The sequence below is a fragment of the Antechinus flavipes genome, chromosome 2 (genome assembly GCF_016432865.1).
Source record: "Antechinus flavipes isolate AdamAnt ecotype Samford, QLD, Australia chromosome 2, AdamAnt_v2, whole genome shotgun sequence".
Classification (NCBI taxonomy): domain Eukaryota; kingdom Metazoa; phylum Chordata; class Mammalia; order Dasyuromorphia; family Dasyuridae; genus Antechinus; species Antechinus flavipes.
In genome coordinates, this window is record NC_067399.1 from 434,278,985 (window position 1) to 434,305,005 (window position 26,021).

The following is a 26,021-nucleotide window of genomic DNA, read 5'->3' on the forward strand; positions in this document are numbered from 1 at the left end:
CTTGGCAGTGGTTCAGCCAATCTCATCTGCCAGTTGTTTCCAGTACCCTGAGATATAGTTTATCCAGGCCTGGTGACATAAACTTATTAAAGGCAGCTCTCCTGATTTATCTGGGATTTCAATTCCCCATTAATTATTTCTGTTCTGTCCTTCCTAGTCAGAAGAACCTTTTCATTGTCAGAGAAAACAGAAGCAAAATGAGAGTTGAGTAGTTCTGTTTTCTTTTCCTGGGCAAGTCACTAACTTCTCTAAGCTTCATTGTCCTACCTGTAAACAAGGGATAATATTAGCACTTTCCTCAAATAGTCATGAGAATCAAATGAGATAATATGTACAGAGCACTTTGCAAACATAAAAGTGATGAAGAAATAGCTGCCATTTTATTTGCTTATTTATTTCTAGCATCTTTTATTATCTTCCCATTTACCCTGAATGGCCGCTCTCTCTCTCTTGGAACTTCTTGCCCTTGACAAAGAACTTTGGGGTTTTTTCAACCTTCTTTTTATCTCAAAGCCCCTACCACAAACCAAATATGTATTGGTTGAATATCAAATATGTATTGGTTGAATGACAGTATGACATGAATGGGAACAGGATTTTGAGTAAGAAGATGTGTTCATATTCATTTTTGTGACTGTAAGTCACATAAGGAAAAATGCCTTTATTAAGTACCTGTTTTGGGCTAGTGCTAAGCAAACTGGTATAACTGTGTTAAGCACTTCACAATTATTATCTCATTTGCTCCTCACAGCAACCCAAGGAGGGAGGTGCTATTATTATCCTCATTTTTACAGTTAAGGACACTAAGACATACATTAATGAAATGACCAGTCCAGGGTCACATAGCTAATAAGTGTTCAAAGCCAAATCTGTACTTGGGATCACTGAAGCTGAAACTTAAATACTTTGGCCACATAATGAGAAGATGGGACTTACAGGAAAAGATTGAAGGCAAAAGGAAAAGGGGATAGTGAAAAATGAGGTGGATAGATGATGTTATGGAAACAACAAACATGAAACTTTGACAGACTTTGGGAGATAGTAGAGGATACAAGAGACTGGTGTGCAATGGTCCATGAGGTGATGAAGAGTCCTTCTTCCAATAAATAAAATGTTCAGATTCCATGTACCAAGCTCTATCAGACCATGTTCTACCTCGCTGCTTCTAGATAACTTTTCTGGGTCTCAGTTTCTTCATCCGTGAAATTAGGGAGGGGGGTTGGACAAGATGTTCTCTAAAGTCCCTTCCCACCCTGACTCTGTTACCTTATGGCTTTGTTCAGCTATTGGTTCTGCTGTGTGACTGTGGGCAAGTCCTTTCTCTTTTTCCTCTGCCCATGAGAAAGTTAAGTTAGATGATCTCTATGGTCCCTTCTAGCACTCAATCCCAGCATCCCAGAGGAATTAGAAGGAAAGGACCTGAAGCTCCTTTAGGATGAAGGTGTCTCATAGAGAAGGTAACTGGACACAAGAACCCTGGTTCTGATAAGAAGGCAGGACTAGTTTTTGTTTAGGGCCAGGGTAAGTTAGCCTAAGTGCCTATGAGTTTCTAGACCCAGCGGATAGAGCTAGGCTGGGCCTGGGTAGGTTTGCTTAGGGGGATAGCTTACATTTCTATAGCATTTTATATGCATCATTCATTTCATCTGTTTAACAATTTTTGAGGTAAGTAGTATTATCCCTAATTAACAGATGAGGAAACTAAGGTACAGACAGCTTAAACAACTTATCCAAATTTACTTATGTGGTTAAGCATCAGAATGAGAATTCAAACTCAAGTCTCCTGAATCCAAATGAAGAGCTCTTCCTACTGCCCCACAGCTATCTGTCCCTGGGACTGGACCCAGGCTTCCGTCTTGCTTTGCTCTGTAATTTCAGTCTTCCAGATACTGAGGATAGGTTTGTCTTGAAAGTATGAGAAGGTGAGGTAGCTGCCAGAACATAGGTTCCCAAAGCTATAGCAAAGAATTGGGGCTGCTTTTGACAAAATCAGTTCTTCATCCCTCTTAGGTCTCACCATGGGACTTTTCCACCTCATCCCCTGGAGATGAATCTTCTTTGTGAGATGGTCCCCAGTTAAGAAAGAGCCATAGTCCTGGCCCAAGATCCCAGGCTCCTAGCCCACCAACCAACAAGTGATAGGGGAGGCCCCAGCATCCTTTCTTCTTCCTCAATTCATTAAGACCCGTAAATTTTCTCATTAATATACTTAAAGTTCGTTTTAAGGAGAACGAGCTAGGGGATAATTGATAATAAACCCTTGGTTAATGCCCTGGGTTTACTGTAGGTAATTTATATCTGCTGATAGCGTCTCTCGCTCCCAATTACCCATTTAGCGGCCGAGATAACAGCCAGTTCAATCAGCCCGATACCAACTTTTATATCTTCCCGCTCGATAGCAATAAATACCGATACAGGGGAGCTCTCTATGCCCAGTGAAGGTTTTTTTTTAAGATTTAAATATTCATGCAATTATTAGTGATTTATTAGACACTAATGACCCCTTCCAGGGGCCCTAAATCTTCCCCCAAAGATGCCCCAGGCCTCTCCCTCTCTAGCCTATCTACCTTTTACCAAAGCTCTCCCCCACTTTTGTCTTTTCTCTTCTCTTCCTCCCCTCCTTCCCCACACACAGCAGGGGAGAGTTGCTGAATTCTGTTGCCAGCCTTCTATAGTTGGCAACAGAGGCGTCTCCATGACGACCTGGAGGCAGGTGAGAAGGAGGCCAAAGGGACCAAGATGGGAGGTCAGACTGAGGAGGGATTCTGTGTACCCCTCAGTTTTGGAGGATGGGAGATCATTTCATTTATAACACACACACACACACACACACACACACCCCACATATTCTACTCATATATAGAGATAGATGGATTGATGGATAGATAGATAGATGCCATCTAAACCTCCTGTACTGAGCCCAGTATTGGAGTTTCTCGACTGGTAGAGTTCCCTGGTTACATGACTAAAAATACCAGAGCTGCCCCAGAGAAGGGCTGCCCCAATGGCATTCTCCTGGGGCCTCTTCCCTGGACATCATGCTTCCTATGGTCCCTTCTCAGCCTATTCTTTTCCCTCACCCCAAAGACCCATGCATGGAATCTCAGAATCTGTGACCATGCAGGGATGCCCAGACAGGCTTTTCTCTTCCAGAACTTCTGGCTCTGAATCCCCAGGTCCTGCACATACAGTTAACATACTCTCTTGCCTTCTCTCTTCTTTCTTAAATAAGTACATGAGAATTGGAAGAAGGACCTTGGAGTCAGATTATTTTACAGATGGGAAATCTGAGGCACAGAAAAATGAATTGTCTTAGAATCATAGAATGGATCTGGAAGGATTTCAAAAGATAGAATATAGAATTAGAGTCAGAAAAGATTTTAGATCATAAAGGATAAGAAGCTGGAAAGTATCTTAAAGATTCTAATCCAACCCTTTCCTAAATTGTGCATTGAGGGTAAACAAATCATACAGTAAATAAGGCCCTCGGTAAACTCTTCTATTCTCTGTCCTTCTCCCTTCTCCTTCATTCATTTCCCTTTCTTCCCTTTATTTCTCTTCCTTCTTTTCTTCAGTCCTACCAATCCTCCCTCCCCCTTCCTCCTTTACTCCCTCCCAATCCCCCTCCATCTTGGGGCCCATTAAATAGGGGCAGGAGAGATAATGAACAAACCAAGAAAACATGAAATCAATACCAGCGAAAAAGTGCCCCTGCCATTGAGGGAAATAAACAAGCTGGTAATTATTTGGACAGCGGGTAATTAAAATGGGGTGAGGGCTAATTACTGCCTCATCAGGGGCTGGGCCATGAGGGAGGCTTCAGAACTGCAGCCACAGTTGAGGGGCTGCTGGGTGCAAGTCAGCCAATCCCCTGTCCAGATGGGAGAGCACATGCACATGGAGGATAGAGACTTTGTCACTCACTAGCCACTGCCTTTTGGCTGATCTGGTGCTGTCCAGTGCTGATACCTCCCAGTCATCTCCCAGGGATACTTCACTTACAATGACTCTTGGGGTGCCATCCAGACAGAAGATAATCAGAGAAAATAGGGCGTTTCCCCTTGCATGTATGATAAAGGGACCTCGCTTTCGCCATATGTACACATGCACCTATGCATACACATCCAAGCCCTGCCCTCTCCCCATAGGGATCCATCTTCCCCTTAATTCAGAGGCAGCGACTTGTTTGGAGTAATGACGAGAAGAGGCGTTAATGCTGTCCAGGGACAGGGACTCTGGGCTGGCAACTTAATTACGGCCACTTAACATAATGCAGGGTCCCCTTGAGCTTCTAGCCAGTTTGTTTTGGGAGCTCTGGAAAATGAGGGGAGGGGTGCATTGGCAAGGGGGAAGGGCCAGTAGAGATGGGCACTCTGAAACTTTCAGATTAGGAATTTTAGCTACATTACTCCAGCCTTTCCGTAGCTCTTTAAGGTTGACAGAGCCCCTAAGCCCTTTTTGTCCATTAGCTCAAAACAACTCTTCAAGGAGGATGATTTCAGCATTATGATTCAACTGAGGCTCAGAAAGAAACTTTGACCAAAGTCATAATATTAACCACTTACATTCCTGTAGAGTTTAACATTTACAAAACACCTCACTCACAACAAGGGAATAGGGAAGGAAATGCAAATATTATCTTCATTTCCCAGGTCTCAGGACACTAAGCCTCAGGTTTAGATTTCACTGAGATCTCACAACCTGGAAGCATCAGAACTGATACTCAGAATGAAATCTTCTAACCCTAAATCTAGCACCCATTTCATCACACCATTCTGCTCACACATGTATACTTGAGCCCTCTTGGGCTTCACCTCTTAAGCCTCAGGCTCCCCATATCCAAAATGGTGATCATAATCCCTGCTGTCTTTCCCATTGCGCTATCATGAGTCTAAGAATAATAGTAATCACTCAAACACTTTAAGATTTATGGAGCATTTCCCTCAGATGAACATTTACTAAGCATTTACTTGGTGACAAATGATGTGCTAAGTATTATGAGTATAAAGAAAGGCCAAAAAAATCCCAAACAGTTCTTGTTCTCCAGGACTTTGCATAATAGGAAAATTACGGGTAAATAAATAGGTGCAAGATCCATGCAGAGTAGAAAGAAAGTGACCTTACTTATAGAGGAAAGCCTAAGTGACTACAAGTCTGGGAAGGCCTCCTACATGTACCATTTGAAGTGACAGTAGAAAGAAGTCAGCGATGTGAAGAGCTGGAAATAAGAAGACAGAGCAATGTGCAAAGTATAGCAGTAAGAGATGGAGAGCACTATGTAGGAAGAATAGCAAAAAGCCTAGTATCATTGAGCTGTAGCGAGCTCAGTGTATGTTATATGGTAGGGAGTAAATCAGGAGAAGACTAGAAAGCTAGAAAAGGACCCCAATTGTGAAAAGTCTTACATGCTAAACAGGAGAGGTCTTGTTTTATGTTGGAGATAATGGGGAGCCATTGAAGTTTATTGAGTAGAGGAAGAAAGCTGGGGTGGGGAAGGAAAGATATGACATGTTCACACCTATGCTTTAGCTTTAGGAAATCTCTTTGAAAGGTGTATAAGAAATAGATGGGTGTGGGGAGAATCTTAAAGCAGGAAGACCAATTAGAAGTCTGTTGCAATAAATCAGAAAATGAGGGAATGAGGCTTGAATTAGGGTGGTGGCTGTGTGGGTGGAGAGGAGAGATCAGATGTGAAAGATGTTATGAAGGTAGAAATGACAAGCTTTGACAACTGATTGAATAAGTGAAATGAAGAGTGAGGAGTTGAAGACATTTGGGAAATAGGGAAAATGATGGTTCCTTCAACAATATTAGAAAATTTGATGGGGTGGGACAGTATAATGAGTTCTGTTTTGAATGTGTTGCGTTTGAGATGCCTATGAGAAATTCTGTTCAACATAATCAATAGGTAGTTGAAGGTGCTGGGAGACTAGGAATGAGTGCACACACATGCTTGCTTGTGTGTGTGTGTGTGTGTGTGTGTGTGTGTGTGTGAAAGAGAAAGAAAGAATCATACGCATAGATAATAGTAGCTAGCATTTGTGTAGTAATTTCAAATTCTTTTTAAAAATTAACATTCGTTTTAAAAAATTTTGAGTTCCAAATTCCCTCCCTCTAAACACCTCTCTCATTCATTGAGAAGGTAAGAAGTATGATTGTTTCAAGATTTAGAAAGAAACATGATCTTCCCAATAACTTGTAAGGTAGATTCTGTAAATATCCCTATTTTACAAATAAGGAACCTAAAGTGGAGAGAAATTAACTGATTTGTCCTGAGTTGCATAGCTAGTAAGTGTCAAAGGTAAGAGTTGAGCCTTGGGGTATACCAACAGAGGGTGTGACAGAGAATGAAACTATCTAGCAAATGAGACTGAGCAGTGGTCAAGCTGGGTGGAGAACATCCAGAAATCCTAGAGAAGAAGATGATTAAGAGTGTCACATGCTGCAGAGAGGTTAAGAAAGATGAGGGTTGAGGAAAAAGTCATTAGGTTTGACAAGAGATCATTGCTAACTTTGGGGAGGGCAGTTTTCAGTTGAATGATGAGATCAGAAACCAGACAGCAAAAGAGAATGAGAAAGGAAGAAGTAGAGGCACTGAGTATAGATTGCTTTTTCAAGTCTTATATGACTTTTTTATGACTATTTTTTTAAACCCTGAAATTTAGAGAAATAGGAATGACTTGCCCAAGGATCCACAGCTGTAAATGGCAGAACCAGAATTTGGACCCAAGACTTCTAATATAAATTCAGGCTTCTTATCTCTGTGCGCTGACTATGACTGCTGAGAAGACAAGTGCCCATAGTCTGCTCAGTTGCCTCACCTGTGACCAACAGATGCATCCAACCTTATTCTTCACTTCTTCAGGTGTAGGGGAAAGGGGTTCTCTCCTTTCAAAATGGCTCAGTGAAGAACAAATAGGGGAGCAATTCTCCAGAACCACACGCTCATCCTATTCTCCATCAACCCAACATCATAGTATCAGGTGTGTTTCCTGGAGGCGGTAGCATCTGAGTGGGTCCTAAAGAACTGTGAGGATTTCAGAGAAAGAATCAAGGAGGTCCAGTAACGTAGCCAATTTATTCACTTAACCTTCTAATTATACCAATGAAAAATCATCTCCTCAGGGAATAGAATTGACGTGTCTAACATCACAGTACTAAAATAAGAATCTAGGTTTTCCAATATGCTCTTTCCCCCTTTACATCTTTCTACACATCCTAATCTCTCCCCTGAACATCATATGTGCCATAAGTGTCTGCTGGGTATCTCTTCTGGAAGTCCTGTAAAGCATCTTGGACCCAACAACAAAGAGAAGTGGTCAAAAACAGAACTCACCCTATTCACAAGGGTAGTTAGTGACTTAGTGGAAAGGGTTGTCATACTTGAAGCCAGTAAGGCTTGAATTTGAATCCTGCCTCGGACACTTAGACAAGTGTCTTGATTCTTAAGACAGATTCTTTTTTCTTTTTTTTCTTTTCTTTTTTTTTTTTTGCTGAGGCAGTTGGGGTTAAGTGACTTGCCCAGGGTCACACAGCCAGAAAGTGTTAAGTGTCTGAGGGCAGATTTGAACTCAGGCCCTCCTGACTTCAGGGCTGGTGCTCTATCTACTGTACCACCTAGTTGCCCCTTAGGCCAGATTCTTACTCTTTCTCAACCTCAATTTCCTTATCTATAAAATAGAGACAATAATAGTACCTGCCATTATTACATATATAGTATTATATCATCATATCATGTAGTAATAGCTGATATTTTGTTATATAGTTTTACATTATTTTATAATATATATAGCTGGTATGAGGATCAAATGAGATCTGTAAAGTGCTTTGCAAACCTTGAAATTCTAGTATTACTCTCCCCTAACCCTGTCCTTCCAATTTCCCTGCTTCTATTCAAGATGCTACTATTCCACCCAGTCATCTTGGAGTTAACTTTGGCTCTTCCCTCTCCCTAACCATCCTCACCCCAATAGCTGATTAGCTGCCAGTTGTTGCCAACTTTCTTCCTGTTTTTTGACTCCATCTCCTTTCTGTTCACTAGACCACCACCTAGTTCAGGCCCTCCTTACATTTTACCTGTAGAAGCTTTTTAATTAGTCTCCCTGCTTGCATTCTCTTCCCTTTCCCCTCTCTCCACCATACTACTGCCAGAATTGTCTTCCACAACTCTCCCCCCTCCACTGCCAGCAGAGTAAAACAGGCTTCAAAGGGTGGCGTTGAAGGCCTCCACAGTGTGACTCCCTTTTAAGTCTTCTTTCATTCCCCTTTGATACACTGTGTCCCAACTGTAATTAGTAATAGCCTAGCACCCTTTCTCCCATCTCCATGCACTGAAACAAGCCATACCTCATTGTTGGAGTTCCCCACCCTATTTCAGAATTTTTGTAGCCTTCATAGCTCAGCTTAAGTACCATCCCCTCCATGAAATCTTCATCTTCTCTGTCATCCCCAATTCCTCTTCTCCATTTTCTCATATTAAACTTATTTGTATTTATGATGTGCTTCCCCTGCCATGAGAATGGAAACTTCTTGAGGACAGGGATTGTTGTAGTATCTCCCGTTGCCTTGAACACTGCCCTCACCATAGTAACTGCTTATTATCATTATCAAATTAGAATTAATTGGCTTAAAACTGGAGAAACATCTGAGAGATGATCTTGTACAATCTCTCTCCCTAATTTACCGGGGAGACCAACAAGCCCAGAGGGATTTGCTCCAAATCACAACCTAACACCTTCTTCTTTCTTCCTTCCTCTTCTTCATTCCTCTTTCTTTGCAAGCGAGGAATAATTCCAGCCCTGAGGTGACAGACCTGTTGTCCTACCAGCAGTAACAGAACCCGGGGCTCCAAGCTTCTGGCCCAGAGTTTGCTCCAACACGGCAGAGCTGCTTTGCTTCCGTGTGGGCCATCCTGTGCCGGGCTTTGGGGCAGAGCCAGAAGGGAAGTGGGAGACACCAGACGCTCCGGGAAGGAGGATCCTTGCACAGACCCGCGGGAGTCCCAGTTCCTGAGTATTCTCTCAGCCTGCAAGGGCTAAAGTTAACAGGGCATCAGCCCTAGAAAGGCATAGGCCCAGAGGGCACGTTTCTCCTTCCCCGGGGCTAGAAGCAGAGGGGGGTGTTTGTTGTGCAGAAGGTCCTGCTCTCCAACCCTCAGCCCCAGCCTGCGGGAGGACAAGAGCAGCTTCTGGAGGGCAGAGTTAGTTTCTTTCTGTCTGTGTCCCCGCGGCACCTGGCCCAGCCCCTGGCACAAATGCTTGTGCGGTGGTTGGCCATGACCCTATGGGGAGATCTGCTTTGTAGGATTTTGTGTGTGTTTTAATGCCTGTTTCTGCCTCTTGTTTTATCCTTGGGAGCATGCCCTGTTTCAGGCTTGTCTTTGTCCCAGGTATAATGTAGGTGAGGGTGGGTCTTATTTCTGTCATGGCCAGTCATCCTTGGGACATCTGTTGTGTCTGGATGCAGTGGGGCGCCTCCGTGCCACCTCACCCACCACTACGTGTCTCTGTCTGTGTGGGATGGTTTGTAGCTCAGTGCAGCCGAGGTGCCCGCATGTGTGCCCAGGGTGCTCATGTGTGTGCCTGGGGTGCCCATACATGTGCCCAGGGTGCCCGTATGTGTACCTGTGACTGTGGAGGATGGCGGGGGGTCTGTGAAGAATCCGGCTGTGTTGCTGTGTGTGAGTGCACATGCAGACTCTCGGTTTTCCCGAGCCTGGACATCGCAGGCTCCCCTACGGGAGCGGTGACATTGGCTGAGCAAGGTCACATGTGCGGCCCGGGTGCACGGGAGTGGGGGGTGGAGGTGGGTTAGTCTGTCACTCGGCTCCAGCCCTGCCTTGCTGCTGTGACCTTGGACAAGCTCCCCGCCTCCGCGGGCCTCAGTTTCTCCCTCTGTGAGGTCAGAATCTGTCAGCGTTGGAGGGCGCTCAGAGGCAGACTGAACAAGGAGCCTTTCTGCAGTATCCCTGACTAGTGGTCATCCTGCCGCTCCCGGAAGGCCCCCTCTTGAGGCTGTGGTCCACTTTTCAGACAGCTCTAAGCATTAGGAAGTTTTATTACTGAGGAACATCACCAGCTCACATCTTTAAAGTGATTTATTCTCTCTAAAACTCTCACTTGTCAATTATATCACAACTCAGTTTTCTCCTCTGTGAAATGGGGCCAGTTATTCACTCTGCCCTCCCCTCTCCCCCACCGAATGAAGGTGCTTTACCGCTTCGTGTCTCCGAGGTCTGTTTCCTCCAGCTAGAAGGTCTGTGTACTCTGATCTCTTATTTGGGGGGCATGTCTTGGAGGCGGCAGGCCCAGCTTTTGTGGCTTGTACTTGCCCACCACCTGGCCCTCCCCCCAGGCCCAGGACCCTTCCAGGGACAGTCCCCAAGGTCCGACCCCCAGGAAGCTCCGAGCTGTGCCGGGAGTCCGGGGATGGGTCCGCGGCAGCTGTGACAGGGGGCTTGTTGTTGAGCCAGTGGGATATGAAATGTCTCTATGTCCAGGACAGGGCTTTTAATTAAATTAATTGCCAGCTATGTTGTAAAAATGCTGATGGGACTATAAACGAAGCGTCCTGGAGGCCGTTTATTATCCCCAGTCAGAGGCTGCGGCAGCACCTGAGGCCGGTGGGCTAGAACGTGACCAGGGTACAGAGGATGGGGTCTGCAGAGTAGCCATGGAGAAAGTGCGGAGTGAGAGCATCGGGCCAGACTCCGGCTGCATGGAGGGGCCCCTGTTCCTAGCATGGCCATGATGAAAGTCTTCCAGAATCCCTCTCAGCGCCCTGCGTCCTGCCCAGAGCATGTATGGGTGTGTGATTTGCATGTGCCTGATTATGTGTGTGCGAGCTCGTGGACTGGTCCCCCGGAGCCTCAGCCCCTGCCTCCTCCTCCTGGCTCAGCTATTCTTCCCTCCCAATTAGGCTAGCACTTCTCCCCTCATTATAGCAGCCCTGGGCCACAGACCCCTCCCAGCCTTCCCCAACGCTCCCGCCTTTGTCTCCGCTGCCAGGGTGCTCCAGGGATGGCCACGTGGAGTCGGCCTCCTAGAGCTCCCTCATCCTGGTGCAGGGCATCCCGTCCTGCAGAGCCGAGCCTGGCGCTGAGCCGGGGGGGGGGGGTTCCGGCAGGACTCCTGCACCCCTCCGGTTGGGCTCGCACCCAGGGTCTGGTCCCGGGGGCTTCCGGCAGCGCACACACGAGCCCTCTCCCGCCTACCCCTCTCCTCCCAGGCTCTCCAGCCGGTCTGAAGAGCGGGGAAACAGGGTGTTTAGCAAACCAAGACTCCAGAGCAGGAAGGAGGCCCTTCTCCCCTGCTCACTGTGGGTTGTGAGGAACCATAATTACTCCGGATTCCATTCCACTTAATTGCAGCTTATTAAATTCTAACCAGCCAATTATCAGCAACAATTACAGCTTAATCCAGGGACACAATAGCTATTTTATCGTTTGCTAATCAAATGCTTATTTAGGGCTTCGCTTTATTAACTGTTTCTCTGGCCTGAAGAGAGGCCAGCCCTCCGAGGGGCTGGGACCCTTCCTCCCTCCTCTGCCCCCTCCGCCCTGCCCTGCGCCCCCTGACCTTTCTCTGCGGGGGGAAGGACTGCAGACACCTGCCCTAGTGAGGAAGGGCTCTTTGTTGGCAGGCCTGGCTCTGGCCCCGGACCACCAACCTGCCCCGGAGGGCGCCGGGCACCCGCTGCCTTTAAAGGCTGGGCCCTCGTGTGCATCCACCTGTGTGTCTGTGCCTGAGCAGGTGCCCGCAGGTGGGGCGGCCGGAGTGGGGGTGAGGGTCTCCGAGTGACTCGGTGGGGCTGTGGGCATTAGCCGTGGCTTTGGGGGTGCCGGTCTGCATGGCCGCGTCTGTGCCGAGGCCGCTGTGTCCGAGTGAGTTGGGGAGAGTGTGTGTGTGTGCGTGTGTGTGTGTGTGTGCGCGCGCGCGCTTTCCCACGATCGGTGTCTTGTCAGGGTGAGCACAGACACAGTCACACTCCAGGAGAGAGAATGACTTTCTCCTGCTCTTGGAGATGGTGCTGGGTCCTGTGGCACTGTCACAGGCGAGTAACCATGGAAACTGAGCGGCTGGGGAAGGCGGTGGACACAGCTCCAGGAGCTTAAGCAAATGGGCTGCAGGCTGGAGGGCACCACGGAAGGAAGGGCCCAGGAGAGAGCCGGCCCAGAGCTTTCCAACCTGGCCGCCGGCCCCTGGGCACCCCCACAGGCCTTAGAGAGCCTCAGCTACAGAAAGGACCTCGGCGGTGAGCCTTCCCCGACGCTCCGGAGCGCTTCCTTTGCCTCCATCCCTCATCCGTGCAGCCATGAACATCATTCACGCTCAGTTCGCTAGAAAGATTGCCTGGATCAAAGGGCTGTAGAAGCACTGAGGCAGAAGAGGTCTGAGAGATGGCTGAGTCGAGCCGTCCTCGCCTCCTCCAGGAAGCCTCAGCACGCTCTGCGTCACCCACCCCCTTCCCGCCCTTGGGGCCTCGGCTCAGCAGCAGCTCCCTTGTCACCCAGTCTCCTTTGTGAGGAAGCCCGTCTTTGTTTGGGCAGAGGTGGTGCGGTGGGCAGAGCACGGGCCCTGGAGTCGGGAGGACCTGAGATGGAACCTGGTCTTCTCGTCTGTCCTTTGTTCTTCGGGCAGTGCAGCCAGTCTTCCCGAGGCCCCCGGCAACTCCTCGTGATGAGATGCTTTATAACAGTTGTAGATCTCTATGCCAGAGAAGGGTTGCCCGTAGTTCTTTATGCTAATGAAGCCACAAGGCCAGAGCAATAACAAAAAATCACATGGCGCTATTTCGGGGTGCCTCGTACGGCCCCCCGCAGTGGGGGGGAGGAGTCCTCCTGAGTCATCCAGCCTCGTTCCCCAGCTCTCCCCAGCAGGCCCCATGACTTGGCTCCTTGGCGCAGGATTGGTGCAGGAGACAGCCTGAATCCGAGGACTCACATCCTCGGCCTTTGTTCCACGTACCTGGAACTGTAGCGATTCAGCCGTCCATTGGGGTGCCGTGGATACATGCAGGAGGTGGGAAACCAGGTGAGGGCCTGCGAGTACATTCGCCCATCTCCCCGTGTCTGATGCACGGGTGAGGGGTACCCCTTGTTCCTCGCTGGTGGAGTTGCCTTGCTCAGTTCTCCCAGGGCTGAGGACTCACCCCTTGACTCTGTTCCCTCTCTGCATTTTCTCTCATTCACAGTCACTTGGGTGACTCTATGGTTTATCTTTCTTGCAGAGAACTCCCATGTCTATATTATATGTTCAGCCTCTGGGAGGTATCACTGGTGATGGAAAGAGTGGTAGATTTGGAGTCAAGATATGTGGACTTTGCCATTTACTGCCTTTATGACCTTAGCTGAGGCATTTCCCCCCTGGTCTCAGTTTTCTCATCTTTAAAATGGGATTACATTCATTACTTCCTGAGATTCCTTCTCATCCTGTCACCTGGTTTTGAATTCTGACCACTCTAAATGTTGTCTGACCTTAAGGCAACTTTTTTGTTTTCTGGGAATTATTCTTCCATTCTAAATTAAGGAGATTAACCTAGGCCAGGGGACCTTTCAATTTGATGTCATAGATCCCGTAGGCAGTCTGAAATCAAGCAGAGGGAGCAACCCTTTCTCCAAAAGATGAAATCTCTCCCTTTGAGGACCAACTCATGGGCCACCTCTTCCATAAACCTTCCCTTCCTTCTGGCTGCCCTACTTCTCTTCCTGGTCAGACTCCTCATAACCCTATGTCCGGTCCTCTCCTCCACTCTCCCCTTTTTCTCCCTTGTTTCAATGATTTATGTATGTTCTTCCTTCCCATTTGAATGCCTTAGAGATTCAACTGTGACAGCAGAGTATATCCCTAGCACCTTGAACAGGGCTTTGTACACAATAGTGGCTTTCTATTTATTGAATTGTGTTTTAGACCTAATCAGAAAGACAGCCCTAGACCAACTTGAGCTGTGAACTCCACATTTGGAAGTGTCTGTAGCGTGTGTAGGCTAATAATACCATTACCACTCTCCTAAGTGTCAGGAGCACTTTCACCTTCTTCCCCCCACAAACTCTTGCACATTCTTAATTTAACAAACATGTATTAAGTCCCTGCTGCTCAGATTCCTCCTCCTACAGGAAGCCTTCCCTGATCTGCCACCTCCTTGATATTAGTGCACTTTCCTTCCTCAGATTTTGTTTTCTTATCTGTCCTGCATGTTGTATTTCCTGATAGAATACAAGTTCCTCGGGAGCAGAGATGGCTTTCCTTTTTGTGTCTGTACTTGTGGCACCTAATTCGGCACTTAATGCAGGTCTTTTTCAGTTGTGTCTGACTTTTAGTGACCCTATTTGGGATTTTCTTGGCAAAGACACTAGATTGGTTTGCCGTGTCGTTCTCCCGCAGTGTTACAGATGAGCAAACTGAGGCAGACGGGGGAAGTGACTTGGCCAGGGTCATACAGCTAGGAAGTGTCTGCGACCGCATTAGAACTCAGAACATGAGCCTTCCTGACTCCAGGGCCAGCCCTCTGCGTTATAGCGCCATCTGCTTTTAAAGCCTCCAAAAGCTGCTTTTAAAAAGTTGATTGATTTGAATGAGAGAGAATTGTGCTGTCAGGGGCGCAGGTAAGAAGCCATCCTGGCCTTCTTGGAACTCGTGCCCGAGACACAAACACTTATTACTTATTAGAAGCATAGCACCGGTACGTGGAATCTGAGCAGACTGTTCCCAGTCTGGTCCCTGAGAGACGGTCTCTGGCTTCTTCTGGCCCAGAACGGCCTCCTAGTCACTCCCCATTTCCAGGCTGTGCTGCCATCCTCCGAGCATCTTCATCATCCCCCACCTTCTGCATCTTGGATGCTGCTCCTGGAACTCTGGCTCCGAGAGGTGAATTTTCAGTCAGGCCTGAAACGAAGTCTCCGCCTCACTTCCCAGACATTTCCAAAGGATACTTTCTCTCTGCCCTCTTTATCCCGCCCCCTCCAGAACCTGGACTCTCCTGCCTGGGATCCTGGCAGACCTCTGTATTATTCCCAGGTCCCTACTTTCTCCCCCCCCCCCTCTGTTAGGATGTAAGCTCCCACAAGAGCAGGGACTGTCTTGCTTGTATTTGTATCCTGAGCACTTAGCATGATACCTGGCACATGATAAGTACTTAATGAGTACTTACTTAATAAGTAGTTATTAAGTAAGCACTTAATAAATGTTTTTTCATTCAGACCTCTAATAACAAGAGAAATTCTATTATATGGAATGGCTCTCTGGAAAGGGGAAAGAAGAGATAGTGGTAGAAATTTTGGTGATGAGAAAAAAACGGGGAGGGGGAGAGGAGAGAGGGAGGAAAACAGAGACAGACGGAGAAAATTTATTTTTTGAAAAAAAAAAGAAATTCAAATCTAAACAACTCAAGAGGTTTCTCTTCACACCCAGAAAATTAGCAAAGATGACCCAAAGACTCCAAGTAGCCAGTGTTGTGAAAGGACAGGAACTCTTATTAGTAGAGCTGTGAATTGGTCTAACCATTCTGGAAAATCGTTTGGAATTCTCCTAAGTGACTGAAATGTCCGCACCTTTTGCTGCGGAGAGCCTCTTGCTAGAGAGACACACCCAGGAGATCGGAGGGGCGAAGGTTCCCTAGAAGTAGCAGCATCTGAGCTAGCTTTTAACAGATGGTTATGAATTCACCAGGCAGAGGGGAGGAGGGAGGACATTGCAGGTAGAGGGGGACAGAAGGAGAAAAGGCAAGAAATCCCAGGGCATGCATGTTCAGAGCTCACAGAACTGTCCTTTTTAATTGGAGTACAGAATGCATGGGAGTAATATGTAATGGAGCTGGAAAGGTGGGGGGCATCCGACTGTGAAGGGCCTTGAATGCCAAACAGAAGAGTTTGAGTTTTACTCAGTAGACCACAAGGAATCACTAAAGATTTCTGAGCTGGCAAGTTTCTTGACTGCATCTGTATGTGAGAAAGATTGTTTGGATATTGATCCTCAGACTGGACCCAGGAGGGAAAGAAAAGAGGGGTTTTCGGACCCATTTTATAGATCAGAGCGACGGAAACCCAAAAGGGGCCCTCGCGCCTGTCACTGGGAGCAGCCCCCCTCCCTGACCTTAGGGCTTCGGTAGGTGCCCTTGGCAGCATGGGCCGCCCAGGAGGGAAGAGTCAAACGTCCCCTGGGCCTCCCGGCTGGAGCAGGAGGAGGAGGCGGAGAGCACGGCGTGGCTTGGCGTGATGCAGCCCCCAGAGAAGTGAGCTGTGCCCCTCATTGGTCACGGAACATTTATTTTTCATTAGCAGTTAAATGCAGACATGAGGGATTGTGGCGGGTTCAGCGGGCGCCTGACGCTAGCAATGCTTGGTGCGGTAATGGATGGGCCGACAGGGACGCTGGAGAGGAAAGCTTAGGAAGCCCTCGGACCTGCCCCACCCCCTCTCGGGTGCCCGTGGCCACAGCTCTGGCAGCGGGCTCCCAGCAGCCCCGGATGTCTACGACGGACCTCTGGCTGAAGTCTTTCCCCCTCCCTTCCTGAATCCCTCGGCCAGCTTCAGAACTTCTGGCTAGAACCTCCCCATCCCCAAGCAGGGAAACCTGGCTAGGAAGTCTGGGTCTCAGTTTGTGCCCAGGAAGTGGGTTCTTGAGGATCCTGGAGTGGCGGGCAGAGAGTGAGGGAGTCAGGGAAGGGGGCTGAGCTGAGCCCCGAAGCATCCACCCCCATCCCAAAGCAGAGCTGCCTGTGTGGGGATGAGAGGGGAAGAGGAAATGAGAGCCGAGCATTTGCCTCCATTCCCATTCCCTGGCCCCAGAGAGACAGGAGAGCGGTGGATGGGCTCAGGTCAGAGACATGCCTCAGATTCTACTGAATTGGAAATCAGATTCCACTTCTGGGCTGTCGGGGCCTTTCCAAGGTCTCTCTGCTGCCTTAGAATTGCAGACTTTCAGAGCTGGAGGATAAAGCTATCCTGAAGTCCCACTCACCCACTTTACAGCCAGGAAGACTGAGGGATGTGCCCAGAGTCAGACAGTGAGTCAGTGGCAGGGGCGGGGCCTGATGCTGTTTCCAAGCTCTTTTGCTTTTTTGCTCCCTGCCCACTTCCCCAACCCCCAACTTTTCTACATCCAGAAACAGTGGGGTAGATATGGATGTGGTCAGGACAAAGGGGAGCACAGGTGGCGTCGGGGTGGGACTGAAAAGCCGAACGTGGGCCAGACCCAGTTGCCGAGGACGGGACTGGGAGGTTAGAGTGGGATGGAATTTGGACCGTGGCTCCAGAACCAGAGTTGGGCGAGGTGGGGACAGGCAGGATCACTTTAATGACTGGAACTAGATTGGGTCAGGGTCGGAGGGCAGAGCTGAGGCAGGGATAGAAATCCATTTAGCGTCAGCCTGGTATTGGGCCTGGCAAAGCGGCCTGTGCTTTTCCCCTGATCCGGCTGTCCGTATGCCCAGGAAGGCTTCAGCGGTCCCAAGGCCATAGGGAGGTCGCATGAAGGAGAGAGAGACCCAGAGACAGAGACAGGGAAGGGGAAGAGACAGGGAGGAGGACGGGAAAGCTGCTGTCCCAGATGAGACCAGGCCCCGCCCGGCCCCACAACCCAGAGGCTCCCTCATCGGAAGGTACGGGTAGGAGCCGGTGACCCCTCGTCAGCATGGCCCTGGCAGGCTCTCCCGCCAGCTCTCTGCAGCGCTGCCCTGCCTTGGGAGCAAGGACTCCTGGGAGGCTCATGGGTAAGGGCTTCCTGCAGTGTCGGGGGAGAGAGCCCCAAAAGGAGCCCTTTCTTCCTCCTCCCCCTCCCCCTCAAATTTGGGGGGTTTGTGAGACCCAGAGAAAGGGGGAGAGAGCCGGAAAAGCAAGAAAGGGGGCCGCATGACTGGAAAGCACAAGTGGCGTCCTGAGTGTTGGCTGCCTCTAAACCCTGGGAGTGACCGCGCCCTCGCTTCCCGAGGGCTCTGCAGCGGGATTCCCAGCAGCCCCACGGGGCAGGCAGTGAACTTTACAGCAGGGACACCAGAGCTTTGAGAGGGCCTGGGATCAGAGACATTGGACCAGAAGGGGCCGGGGAGTCCGGGCCCCTTAGGGAACAGATAAGGGCACTGAAGTCTGAAGGGCTGGACCGCCAGCAAGCTCACCTAAGCAGTCCTTGACCAAGGCACCCCAGCCCTCAGACTCCAGGAGGGCAGCGAGGTGGTGTCGGGATGGAGTCGGGAGGGCCAATCCTGCCTCGGCGCTTCCTGGCTCGGTGACCTGGGCGAGCCACTTCACCCCGTTTGCCTCCGTTCCCTAACCTGTAAAATGCGTGGGAGAAGGAAACGAACCACTCGGGTCCTGGCCGGGAACACCCCAGAGGGTCACCGAGGGCACGATTGACCACTGCCCGGCAGCCCCTGCCGCAGAGCCCTCGCCCTCCCCCTCCCCACCATACCGCACTGCCTTCCCGCATTTGAGGGGATCTTCGGCTTCTGGCCTCTTGCCCTGCGGCTGAGTGGTGTCTGGGGTCAGGAAGGGGCTGGGAAGGCAGTCCCCGACCCCCTGGACAGAGAGACCCCTGTCCTGCTCCCCGGCCCCGGCTCTGTGACCTGAGCGTGGTGGTGTGGGCCACACATTTTAGGGTAGGCACGGACAAACGAGCGCATTGAAAGAAGGGGGCTGGCCCAGGACACGAGGATGGCTTGAAGGAACTAGGAATCTATTGCTCAAACAAGAGAGTACTTGGGGAGGATATGATAAACGCCTCAAGAGGAAGAGGGATTAAATTTGTTCTGCTCAGGCCTTGGGGGATGGCGCTGGGGGCAGCAGTTTGTGTGCTGGGAGAAGGGAGGAGGAGGAGAGGGAAGCAGATTCCAGCTCGAGAGAAGAAAAAATTCCGTAACAGAAATAGGAATTTTCTCCAAATCTGAGATGGCTGAAGGGAGGCTGGCCTGCCTCGGTAGGAAGCAGGTCGGGGACCCCCAGTCCCTGGGCATTCGGGCAGGAGCTGGGCGGCTGCTTCTTTGGGATGTGGCAGAGGTCGGACAGATGCCCTCAGAGGGGCTGGCGAAGACCAGAGATGGGCAGTCGCCGTGGCTGGCCCTACCAGCGAGCAGACAGGAGAGCGGCCTTTGCAAGCCTGACCGACTTACCCTTCCTGCGCTCCTGCGCTTGTGACTTTTCTCCTTAATGTAGTCACTCCTAATGAAGCTTTTTAAAAAACCTGAACATTGGAGGGAGACGGGGCTCTGTCTTGGCTAAGACATTTGGAGTTAGAAATCCCGGGCTGGTCTCCCCTCTCCGCCGCTTGCTTGTTCTTTAACTTAGGGCAGGACATGTCTCTGCAGAACTCGGTTTCCTCATCGAGTCTCTTTTAGCTGCAAGTCCTATAACCACGGCTCTGACCGGGATGGACTCTTGTTTGGGAGGGCAGACCCCAGACAGGATGTCCCCTCCAGAGGCCCACGAGGCCGTGCTGTGTCTGCTTGCTTCCAGGCCTCTCATCCCTTCCCTTTGCCATCCTAGGTGCCCAGCAGAGTGCCACTGTGGCCAACCCAGTGCCTGGAGGAAACCCTGACCTGTTACCCCATTTCCTGGTGGAGCCTGAGGATGTCTACATCGTCAAGAACAAGCCGGTGACACTCACGTGCAAGGCCAGCCCTGCCACCCAGATCTACTTCAAGTGTAATGGGGAGTGGGTTCACCAGGGAGACCACATAACAGAGCACAGCACCGAGAAGGGCAGTGGTGAGGCTGGATCGGGGAATGGGGAAGGGGACAGGACCAAGATGGGGGATGGGAGAGGGGCAGGGACAGGGGGAAGGGATGCAGGGATGGGAGAGGGCAGGGGGGCAAGGAGAGGGAAGGGATGGGAAGCAGGCCCATTAGTCTCTGGTGTGTGTTCAGAGCAGAATGGGGTTCTGGGGCCCAGGCCACTTTTTCTAAAGACTGAACTGATAATCAGTGGGTGAAATGACTGAGAGATGGATATCGGCTCAGCATTAAAAAAGCAATCACGGATATAGCAAATGTCCCAGCTGGAAGGGGCTTGAGAAGCTGCCTGGTCTGATTCCCTCTATTTACGGGCGAGGAAACTGAGACCCGGACAAGGAACTTGACTTGTCACAGATCGCACAGAAAATCAGTCATAGAGCCAAGAACTGAATGGAGATCTCCTTGGCTACCAATCTGTGCTCTTCTCTCTCTGCCCCTCTACCCTGGACTGTCTCAGGTCATCAGGTTCATTTCCCTCGTCTCACAGAAACGACAGAGCCAGAATCCACTTGAAGGTCCTTACGCCAGGGGGCTCAGCGCAGCTCCCCCCACAGTCCTTGGGGCTGTGAGTCTGGGCAGCCTCAGCAGCCCTTCCCTATGTGGGCCCTGTTTGCCAAGCCCTCTGATCCTGAGGGGGGAATAATAACTAGACAAGAGCCCATTTGTCACCCTATGGCTTGGAGCTTACACAGTCTCAGGGGATAAGAGAACCACACAAAGAACTGCCATTCCACACAATTTCGGACAAGTGCATTAGAGAGGGGCACCCAAAGTGCTTTGTAAGACATCTTCGAGAGTGGGGAGATTTGAGGGCTAGGACAAGCTAAAATCGAGGGGCTGGCTACTACCCCAGCCATCCAGCCATCCGTCAGTGAGCACTTATTAAGTACCAGCTGTGTGCTAGAAAGTGGATACTGTTGGGAAGACCTGAATTCAAATCTGGCCTCAGACATCTATTAGCTGTGTGACCTTGGACAAGCCACTTAACCCTATTTGCCTTAGTTTCCTTATCTGTGAAATGAGAAAGAAATGGCAAACCACTCTGGTATCCTTGCCAAGAAAACCCCCAATAGGGTTACAAAGAGTTGGACACGACTGAAAAGACTGCACAACAACCAATGTGCCAGACGTTATACTAGGTGCTAGAGATACAGAGACAAAGAATATCTATTATTAGTAATAAAAATAAGCAAGGGCTTCTATTCAGACAAGTTATTTTGGTTCCCCATGCAGCTGTCCACAAGCTCTGCCCTCCCATCTCAGTCTAGCTGCCCATGACTTCCCGCCTTAGAAATTGCAGTCAGTATTGCAGGGAGAGAAGCGGGGAGGGGGGCATTGCCTCTGACAAACCCCAGCACCCCCAGGGTCTCCTTTATCAGAACCGTACATAGGTAAGCTACTCCTTGCCCTTTCTGGTTTCACATGGAGAGTTAGGGAGAGGAGACAGGGAGGGCAGGGGCTCAGGCCTTTGGGGAGGGCAGGACTAGGAGTCCCAAGTATAAGGGAAGACTGATCCTAAGTATCCTGAGGAGGAGGCTCAACCAGACCTGGGATTCAGGGGTCACGTTCCTTTCTGCTGCCCAGTCCCAGGCTTCCCAGGAGAGGCAGCCTCTTATACGTCACCCCATTGTGAGCCAGGGAGCCCATGGGCTGGGGCAGAGGGCTCGGGAACATGGAAGAGGGACAAGCGGGGCAGCTAGTGGAGAGAACACTTGCTCGCTCTGCAATCCTAGCCAAGTCATTTAACCCCCTTTGCCTTGCAAAAAAAAAAAAAAAAAGGAACACGGGATCGCAGCTCCAAGAGCTGGAAGTAACCTCACACATGGCCGGTCTCGTGGGGAGCCGGACTTGCAGTGAGACCAGAATCCATTGAGAACAAAGAGACAGAAACAGCATTGGCTCTAGCATCAAAGGTCCTGGATTCAGGTCCTGCTTCTGACCCTTACTAGCCCGGTGACCTTGGACAAAAGCCTGAGGTCCCTCATCTGTAAAATGAGAAGGCGGCTGAGTCCCGTTCCAAGTTTAAATCTCGGCTATCATGAATTCCAGAGAGGGCCTCTCACAGGGAGCCTCAGGAAAGAGAAGGGGGGATAGCCCTCCTCATTCAGGGCCCACACATTATTTACCTGTGCCCGTCATCAGCACGCTGACAGAGCAGAGAACGGGCCCAGGCGCCCTGACTCCAAACCCCCTCTCCGCTCCCCCTCTCTGCCCCAATCCTCTGGTCCTTGTTGGAGACTGTCAGCTACCTCACCTCGGGGGGTGACTTCAGTCACCCCCTCTCTCCAGCCCCACTTTGAGTCTCCTGTGAAATGGGGGTTGAACGAGGCCATCTTTTCCTGCCCAGCCTTGACATCCCACGTGCCGAGCTCCCTCGCTCAGATAGGCTGTGTCAGCGCCGACAGCTCTTGTGTCCTGCACCCTCGGTCGGCCCCAAAATGCGGTGACCGTCCCCCAAAGGGAGCCTGGCCTGCCGGGACCGTGGCGAGACCTGGGAATTACCATCCCGGGGAACTGTGGGCCCCGAGACCACGTTATTTAAACCTTGAAAACAGCCTGAATGCTCACTCTCTCTCTGCCTCCTGTCTCTCTGTGTGTCTGGCTATGTCTATGACTGTGCATTTAGGTGTCTGTCTCGGGTGTGGATGTCTGTCTGTCTGTCTGGGTCTCTGTCTGTCTCCCTCCCCCTTTTGGTCTCTCTCCTCTCCATTTCTCTCTCCCCCTTGCTCTTTCTTCTCTTCTCTCCCCCACTTCTCTCTGCCTCTCTCTGGACCTTTCATGCGTACTGGCTGAGGTGCTGAGAGTGTGGGTGGGACCCAGTGACCTCTACGGGTCCTAGTGGCTCTCATTATTAGATCTTGTTCTGTCCTCTCAGAGCCAGCCAGAATTTAATTTAGGGGGCGGGGGAGCTGGAGAGACAGAGCGGCCTTGCTTATTATTAATAATAATATGTATTTATGTTCTTGTTATGTATTTAATTATAATAATATAATTACTCTTGCCGTAGTGCACCATGTTTACACAATGGTTCCCTTGCAGCAGCCTGGTGAGGCAACCAGAGTGGGGCTTAGCCCCATCTTACAGATGGCAAGGTTGGGGCCAGGAAGGAAAGCTAGCTCTGCCCAGGAAGGTCCCAGGAGGCAGCGGGAGGACGCCGTCACTCCCTGCCTCCTGCCTCTCCGTAGCCCTGCTCACCAGAGGGGCCGGGGGCACAGTGTGGGGAGGTGGGAAGGGATGTTTGCTGGGGAGCCACCCCTGGCAGCCAGAGGAGGAAGAAGCTCTTTGTGCTCTCACCCTCCTCCTACCTCAGGCCTGGGAGAGGGGCAGGGTGCAATGGCTTTATCAAGTCTTCAGGCCCCAAAAAGAGATAAATGTGATACACATTAGAGCAGAAACTCTGACTCCATAAAAGACCCAAATTTGCTGACCTAAGCATTTAAGCCCAGCCTTGGAAAGTGGTAATTTATTATTTGTTAAACAAACTGATTGGTTATTAGAACCAGATTTATGAGAGGGTGAAAACAGAGCCACGGAGGTCATCCTAGGGGCCTAGTCAACAAACACAAACCTACTTGTACTGATCACATAGGCCTGGGCTGTTGGGCCCCTCTCTCTCCCTCCCTCCCTCCTTCCCATTTGCTTCCTCCTCTCCTCTCTCTGTCTCACTACACATCTCTCTTCATCTTTCTCCTGCTCCTTTTTTTTTCTTATTTTATTTCTCCCTCTCTCCCTTCCCTTTTCTTCCTTCCTCCCTCTCTTCCTCTACTCTTTCCTTTCCTTCTTCTTTCCCTCTCTCCCTCTCTCTTTTCCTCCATTTCTTTCTCTTCCCATTAGTTCCCCCCCGTTCTTCCTCCATTTCTTTCCCCCTTAGTTCCTTTCTGCTCCCTCTTTCTTTTTACTCATCTCTCTTTTTCCTTCCTTTCTCCCTCTCTACTCTCCCTTTTTCTCTTTCTCTTCCCTCTCTTCCCTTATCATCCTCCCCCCCCACTCACACACACACACATACATTCTCTCCTTTCTCTTCCTGTCTCACTACTTATCTCTCCATCTTTCTCTGCCCCTTTTTTCTCATTTATTTTCTATTTCCCTCTCTCCCCTCCCCTTCCTTCCTCCCTCCCTCTCTACCTCTATTTCTTTCCGTTCCTCCCTCTCTCTTTGTTCATATATTTTTCTTTTTTCCCCTTAGTTTCCCCCTCTCCCTTCTCTTTTTCATTCTCTTTATTCACCTCTCCCTCTTTTTCTTCCTCCTCCCTCTCTCCCTCCCTCCCTGTTCTCCCTTTCCCCCCTTCCTCCTCCCTCTTTTCCCTTATCAGCCTCCCCCCTCACACACACAAACACAGAACATCTTAATTGCTACATCCCCAGAAAGGGCCTGGGCCAGCCAAGGTTACATCTGCTTCCATACACACACCTGTCCTTCGCAGCTGCAGCTGCCACTGTCCCCCATTGTCTCTCATTTATGCAATGGGCCTTTGGAACTTAAAGGGACAAAACCCAGGCTTTGAAGGGGAAAAGAAAGCATGGGAGAGGGGAGGAGAGCTAAACCCAGCTCTGCACAATGAGTCCAGGGCAATTCAGGTCCAAGCTACCCCAAACCACCCACATTGCTTTCTTTGCCCGATCTTTTTAAGGGTACATATTTTTGCTATACTGGGTGAAGGGGGCTATGGAACTGAATAAAGATAACCAGGCCACATTGAGACCAGAGCTCAAGAAGAGAAAAGAGAAAAGGGGGGAAGAGAGGTGAGGGAGAGAGAAGAGAGAAAAAAAGGAAAATGAGAAAGGGAAGAGAGGGAGAGGAAGAAGAGTGGAAGAGAAGCAAGGAGAAAAGAAGGAAAGAGAAGAGGGGAACAGAAGGGAGAAGAAAGGAATGGAGAAAATAGAAAAGGAGAGGGCAGAAATGGGAGGAGTTGTTCCCCTTGAGATGGTGCACATCCTAGTCTGTGCTGCTTTTTTCAGGCTCACCAAGAAAAGAGATGGAGGTTAAGGGAGATGAAGGGAGTCCGGCCACCGCTAATGCCAGGTTAGGGCTGGGGGGGGTAAGGTCACTAGAGGCTCCACCGCCTGTTTAGTTCAGCCGAAAGCCCAGGGCACGGTCCTGTCCAGTAGAGGGATGAGACATCAGTATAGAATGTGCAATGACATCTAAGTTTTAGAAAGGAACAGAGCAGAGTGAGGTTTTAGGTGGAGGGTGTCTTTGTGAAGAAACATCAAAGAAGTAGTATTCGAGCTGGACTTTAAATAACAAGAAGGAATTATAGCGGTGAGGAGGAGAGGAGGGTGGACAGTTCCAGGCACTAGCAAGGGTGTAAGAAAAAGCACTGAAGCCAAGGAGAGCACAGATTAGTTTGGCCAAGAAAGCTGGTTTGGCTGAATCGTCGAATTTACATAAGGGAGGGATGTGGGATGAGGCAGGAAAGGGGAGGCAGGACCAGGTTGTGATGGACCTCGAATCCTCGCGAGGATTTGACTTTGATTCAGTAAGTAATCGGGAGTCATGGAAGACTTTTGAGCCGAGGGGTGACACAATCGAATCGGGATCTGAGGAAGTTCAGTCTGTCAGCGGTGTGAAGGATGAAATGTAGGGAGTGAAAATGGGAAACCCTTCTGAGAGGTTACGGAAATATCAGGAAGGAACACATACGAAAGATATTGAATAGACAGAAATACGAAGTTAGAAAGAAGAGTAAATTAGGCCGTAGAGATGGGGAGAGGCCCAGGAGGGTCCGTGCCTTCGTTGTCAGCTAACACCTTAGCAAGGCCAGCAGAGGGGTGACCTTCGGCTCTCTTGAGGCCTGCTAGTGGAGTGGCTTGGGCAGCCTCTCGGTGCCCCGGGGGAATGCTGCAAGACTGGACGCCAGATCTGTAGGGAAGTTTCTTCTTTATACCAGTGAGAAACAACACTTTAGCCAGGTTACGATCGCAGGATCCATATCTCAGCCTAGAGAGGACCAGGTAGGGATGGTTATCCCCATCTGACCCATGAGACAACCAGGGTTCAGACGTCAGCACCCCGCACGTCAGAAGTGAAGGGACCTGAGGACACGGAACGTTGGGGCTTACAAGCCCTAATCCAATTGCCTCCGTTTACAATGAGGCATCCAAGAGGTGAAATGATCTACTTGTCCAAGGTCACACAGCTAGGGATTATCAGAGCAGGAAATGGGCCAGTGACTCGCACCCAGAACCCAAATCTGGTCTCTTATCCCCTAATCTGGGCTTATTTTTACTATGCCGTGCTAATTGTGAAAAATGGGATCCAGGACCCGAGGTGGAGAGGGGTTAACTGTTAGTCCTTTGG

General features: G+C 49.9%; 1 protein-coding gene across 2 annotated transcripts in view; it reads left to right on the forward strand.

Annotated features, from left to right (window-relative positions):
- UNC5A (unc-5 netrin receptor A) overlaps positions 1 to 26,021 on the forward strand; it is a 101,621-nt gene that overhangs the window by 50,546 nt on the left and 25,054 nt on the right. For both annotated transcript variants that reach the window (XM_051979006.1, XM_051979007.1), the window contains exon 2: positions 19,472 to 19,693. In XM_051979006.1, coding sequence (XP_051834966.1) covers positions 19,472 to 19,693 — 222 coding nt within the window. The remainder of the gene's footprint in view (positions 1 to 19,471; positions 19,694 to 26,021) is intronic.